The sequence below is a fragment of the Onychomys torridus genome, chromosome 4, assembly GCF_903995425.1.
Source record: "Onychomys torridus chromosome 4, mOncTor1.1, whole genome shotgun sequence".
Classification (NCBI taxonomy): domain Eukaryota; kingdom Metazoa; phylum Chordata; class Mammalia; order Rodentia; family Cricetidae; genus Onychomys; species Onychomys torridus.
This window is the reverse complement of record NC_050446.1, coordinates 103,367,573-103,373,572: the sequence shown is the minus strand read 5'-3', so window position 1 is coordinate 103,373,572 and position 6,000 is coordinate 103,367,573. Positions and strand designations below refer to the sequence as shown.

At 40.4% G+C, this 6,000-nt stretch overlaps 1 protein-coding gene across 1 annotated transcript in view; it reads right to left on the bottom strand.

Annotated features, from left to right (window-relative positions):
* Positions 1-200: 200 nt before the first annotated feature.
* Positions 201-6,000, bottom strand: part of Zc3h6 (zinc finger CCCH-type containing 6) — a 46,095-nt gene continuing 40,295 nt past the window's right edge. Inside the window, exons 10-12 of the mRNA XM_036184663.1 lie at positions 3,918-4,420; positions 3,161-3,400; positions 201-2,661 (exon numbers count right to left, since the gene is read on the bottom strand). Coding sequence (XP_036040556.1) covers positions 1,184-2,661; positions 3,161-3,400; positions 3,918-4,420 — 2,221 coding nt within the window. The 3' untranslated portion in view covers positions 201-1,183. The remainder of the gene's footprint in view (positions 2,662-3,160; positions 3,401-3,917; positions 4,421-6,000) is intronic.

Here is a 6,000-nt window from a genome sequence, read left to right as displayed (position 1 = left end):
ATTGCCATACACCAGCAGTTAAAGAGACCATGCCAGTGTGACACTGTGAGTTATGACTTATATCAGAAAACACAGGTGCCAGTGCCTATACACGTCAATGAATACAATGGATGAATACAATTTACTTTTCATAAAATACAATTTCTAATCAATTTAGAGTTCTAAGCTATGAAGACGTTAAATAATTAAAACACAGGTGATCTCTGTCGTAGAACCAGTCATGTGAGATCTAAAGACTGTTTATTGGTACCATATACAGTGGAATATACCTGCCATCTCAGTGGGAGTTTTTGCTATGCAAGAAAAAATACAGAATCTAGACATTAAAAACATTATCAGCTTCATATCTACTAGTCTCATTTGGAAAATTCTGTTAAAAATTGCCACAGTCAAGATGAGCACAATTATTGCAGTTACATCATTTGAAAGACATAAAAATTATGCTGCTAAAGACAAAACACTGAAATACATAATTATCACAATGTGACAGCAATAAACTCATAACTATTTAATATGAAAAATTAAAATATTAAAGTTCTGTTAGAGAACTTGGAAATTTTTTACTGTAGCAAAACATTTTATTTATATTCCTTCAGCTTCTATGATACAATGTACAATAAAATACTTTAAAAGATACACCATTCAAGTGCTTCATGTACACAAACAGTGTTGCCAGTGCTAATAAAGTGATGCCTTAAACATGAGCTAAGCTAATTATGGTTTTCAATGTTTTCACCTTGCATTTTACTTAGCAGTTGGCGCTACACACTAATCAGTTTTGTGCTGACAGAGGATCCTAATTAAAATACTGATTCTCAAAATTAATGTATATCATATTGCTTGAAACTAAACAACCATATAAAAGTGGTAATTGTTAACCTAAACAATGATTACGAAATACAACTGGCATATACTTGGGTTGAGTGTTGAGTTCATGATGGTTCACTTACAATAAAAGTACTTTCACTAATGCTAACATGATATGTATTTCTATACTATCTCTTGAAGTTATAAAAATATTATATAAAACACCACAGACTTTAGAGGATATAAGTTCATGTGGTTCTGATACTAGCAGCTGAAAAATGTTTATAATTTAAAAAATAAATAAACTATCGAAGTAAACCAGTTACAAAACTGCAGAGAACTGTGACAGCGTGAGAACAGCATAATTACACAACAGCTAACAAAATGGTGATGCGGTTGGATCAAATGTCTTAAAAACCTCTTTCAGAGATTTGTCATCTGTTTCTCTACTTGGATCCTCATCTGGGCTTGGGCTTGCCTGTCCTGGCTCTCTTGCCTGCCTTGGATCACTGTATGGAGGTCTCACTAGACCTGTTAAGGCCTGAATAGGAAGACTGTGCACGGCGGGGACCTGGACGGTATCATCACTCCTCAGAGGATCTGCCTGCATGTCGACTGGCCCCTCAACAGGGACTTCCATGTCCACAGGAGTGTTCTGTAGCATCACTTCTCCAGGGGAAGGCTCATTTTTATCACTATTTTTTAAACCACTTTTTTCCTGGTTCTCGGCATTTTCTTCTGAAGAATTGCTTGCTAGCTCTAATGAAGACATTGAATGCTTCTCCCTAGGATCATACAAACTAATGCCACTAAGAACTGAACTTGAAGTTCCCAGTGGAAGGCCAGCTGAAGAAGAGAGTTTGGGGGCATATGGAGGAAGAGCCACAGGGCCAGCATTGGTAGATAATGCTGTTGAGGGTTGTGACAAAGCAGGGTTTGATCTGGCTAAGTTTGGGGCATTCTTTGATACATGTGAGTCCTTTATAGTCACTTGATGTGACTCTGCATTGGGCAGTCTGTGAAGCCTAGGATCAAAATTCTTTTGCAGCCTAGGGTCTCCTAATTTACTTCCTGAACTATGTAAGTCTCCACATTGTTCTAAGTAGCCCTCTCTCTGTGTTACATTAATTTTGGCTTTGGCTGCTGATTTTGGATCAAGGGACAGGGCACTTTGATGGTCACTTTTTGTATTCCATAACCTACTGAGCCTCTGGTCAGCTATAAGTGGAGGCAGAGGTAAATTGATTGAAGATACCGGGTCGGGTTTAGGTAAAGGGACCGGAAGTAAGTCTTCTGGAGCCCACACGATGTGTTTTGCGAAGTTGGGTTTGGAGAGGATAATATCCATTTTAATGTGACTGAACTGTCTTAACTGTGACCTTGGATCCTGGAGTACTGCTCCAGGTAAAGAATCCAAAGGTATTAAGAATGCTTTTTCTCTCAGTTCTCTTTCTGTACCTTCTTCATCATCGTCGTCCCTTCTCTTGAGTTTGCGATTTGCCCCAGTGTTTACATGATGTAAGTCAAACTTTGCTCCACCAGCAGAAGAGCCTCCAGAAGCACTTCCATTCCCTCTTAATTTCCTGGGATCCCACGCAAGTCTAAGATCCACAGGGACAGACTCATGCGGCTTCCTAATGTCTTGCCTTGGGACAGTCCGAAGCCTTGGATCAACCACTTGACTTCCTTTCCTCTTCTCTCTGGCAAGTCTTGGATCAGTAGGAATGCCAAGCTCTGTGGGAGGGTGTTGCTGACTTCTTAGAGGTCCTGTTTGTTTCTGTAATGTTCTCAGTATTGACCTGACACCACTTCCTTCTTCCTCTTCACTACTGGAGTACCAGTTAACTGGATCATCTAAATACAGACAGAAGCTTGTGGTTAAAAATAAAGCATTCATATTTGACCTTAATTAACACTAAAAGCAATACTATTTCTGAACTTAGTATAATCACTAAAAGGGATTCCCACCTACTTGGCTACATGTACTCTTGCCTCTGAACAATAGTGCTGATTCCTCTACTTGTAGTAACAATCAAATTTAGACAGCTTCTAGCCAAGTGTATTCTCAATGTTTAATAGGAAAAATAGAAGGGCTGATCCTACATCAGCTGGTTTTAGGTACATGCACAGTAAGGCAAATTGTGACTTCAAGTAAGCTTTTAGGAAGGATACTCTTATCCGCCATCCTTTTTATGCTTGTACAGAACTATAACCTTTGCAACTGTTAGTTAAAGCCTGTCACCAAAGCAAGAAGCAGTTCTAAGACGAGGGCTACAAGGTAAACTGGAGGGACGGTGCAGAGGAACTCATTTTCACATCTTAACCTATTTCAAAAGGTAAGAAGCTATTCAACCTTCTTCCTTGCTTGATGCTCTCTGAGGCTGGCTGCCAGCTGGTTCTTCATCTTCTTGGTATCTCTGAGTCAGTCGGATGAAAAGAGCTCTCTGCACTGCAGGAGGGAGCCCCGAAGCAGGCAGAGGGCAGTGACCAGGCACACTGCTGCTGGGGTCAGGCCCAGTCCCAGCCTTAGGTGAGTCATGAGCCGTGGGAGGCTGCTGCTGCTGTTGCGCAAACTCTTCATGCCACATCTCATCTACAGACACACCAGAAGAGACACTGTGAGCTCAAACTCCACCTAAGTGTGAGAGACTGAATCTCTCCTAATCACCACACTGGATTCCTAAGTTGTTGTATAATTAAATATTTTTAAAAATTTAAATTCTAAGGGACTGGAGAGATGGCTCAGAGGTTAAGAGCACTGACTGCTCTTCCAGAGGTCCTGAGTTCAATTCCCAGCAACCACATGGTGGCTCACAACCATCTTTAATAAGGTCTGGTGCCCTCTTCTGGTCATACATGCTGTATACATAATAAATAAATAAATCTTTAAAAAAAATTAAATTCTATTGTTTTAAATTTTGTGTTTTTAAATATTATCAAAAAATCTATTGCATCAAAGGTTATCTAAAGTTTTGTTTCTATAGTTTTGAAGAACTCAAAAACATTTCAAAGTTTCAATTTCATCAATTCTACTTAACTTAAAAATGCATGTTTTTAATGAAACACAAGTCTTAATATTTTAAAATAGAAATGAGTTGCTTCCAACTTACCAGCACAGTTATCAGGGGGTTGAAAATTCTGTGCAGCCTGCTGTGAGTAGTAATCATCGTAAAACTCAGCTGGGACTTGCATGGACTCAGAGTCGGTGTTAAGCTGCATCTCTCCAGGCATTTGCTGGTACAGTGAAGCTGGAGAGCAGTGATTCTCTCTAGGGACTTTCATCACATGTCCTGGAAAGCTTGGGGAATGATAAGCTCCACCCACAGCTGGTAGTGTGTCCAGCTGAATAAGCCCTCCAGCTTGACTATGAGGGCCTATACTTTCAGACGGACCATGTGGCAAAGGTGGGCTCTCTTGCATTGGTGGACCAGGAGGTCCCACACATGGGTGATGGCCAGGGGAGCCTGGGTGCCTCACAGGACTATCGCATCCTTGAGGCACATTAGGTCCTGGGCCTGGACTTGACTCAGAACTATACATATGCTGTGGACAGGGACTGCCTTCCTGAAACTGTGGTCCTGGTGGTGAGGCACTGTTGTAAAATGCTGGTGGTCTGTATATAAAAACAAAACAAAATAAAAACAAAAAACAGTATTTCAGTTCAAAGCAAAGAGACAACAAAAATGTTATACTCTCAAATAGACACTAGCTAAAAATGATCTTTTATGTCATATTAGAATCCCGTGTATTTAAGGGATTACTTATTCCATATCATTGGCAGGTTAAAAACACGTGTATCTTGCTTTTGTTTCAGATACGGTTTTCTTTTTTCCTTTCTTTCTTTCTTTTTCTTTCTTTTTTGGTTTTTCAAGACAAGGTTTCTCCGTGTAGTTTTGGTGCCTTGCCTGGAACTCACTTTGTAGACCAGGCTGGCCTCGAACTCAGAGATCTGCCTGGCTCTGCCTCCCGAGTGCTGGGATTAAAGGCCACCACTGCCTGGCTGCAGATATGGTTTTCTTAATTGCTGCTCACTACCAACTGTTTGGAAAATACAGAAAACTGCAAAGATAAATAAAAGACACCTTGAAACCCAGCACTAGGATACATTTCTCTTTTGTTTTTACAATCCTACTAACTAAACTTATGGCTGTGACAGTGATTTCCAATGGAAGGTTATTATGTTGATAGCATACAAAAGACTTCATTTTTAATGCTGACTTTATCATTTCTAATAGTTTTGTCAGTTCATTTTTTGGAGAGAAACTGCCCAGTGATGAGTCTCCCATATACTTCTAATCTTGACGTATTTGTATCTTTCCTTCACTTCATTGCTTATGATATATAACACTGGCAAAATGGTAGGTGTTCTTACCCTTTTTAAACTTGAGGCAAAGACTCACTACATGGCCTTTAGCAGCGACTTTAAACTCATAACCCGCCTCCTTCATATCCTACCCTAGTTCGCTTCCATCTCTGTGATGAACCTGGGAAAGAAAGGGCTCACTTCATCTGATAGCTCAGTCCATCATGAAGAGAAGCTGGAGCAGGGAGGGACTCAAGACAGGAACTGAATCAGACCACGGAGAACATCACCAACTACTGACTTGCCCCATAGCTTCCTCAGTCTGCTTTCTTGTACAACTCAGGTCCACATGCCCAAGAGAGTATCATCCTCAGTGGGCTGTATCACCCCACATAATCAAGAAAATGTCCCTTCAGTCTTGCCTAAAGGCCAATGTGACAATGGCATCTTCTCTAAGGTTTCCTGTTCCAGATGACTCCAGCTTGTGTCAAGCTGGCCAAAAACAACATACTTCAAAACTCCCAAGTTCTGACATTACAAGCACATTTACCACCATGTTGGTTTTCTTCTTAACTTTAAATGAAATACTCTTACTGGCTCACATTAGTTGTGATGTTTACTCTAGTTTCTTATTCGTCTGCTGAGATGTCATTGCCTTCCTGGGTATTCAGGATTAAAAGAGTAATAAAAGCAGGGCCTGGGTATACATTCACTAAAGGATAGGAATCAGGACTGTAATGGCCTTGCTAGAAAATGAAAATTGGACGTGGCTTATCCCGGGTCTTTCCTCTAATATCCTAAGGAAATACTTTCAGAAAGAACCAAATGTACTGGAGACACAGTATCAACCATTTGAAAATGCAGGCTCATCCCCAGGTAGAAGGAATGCC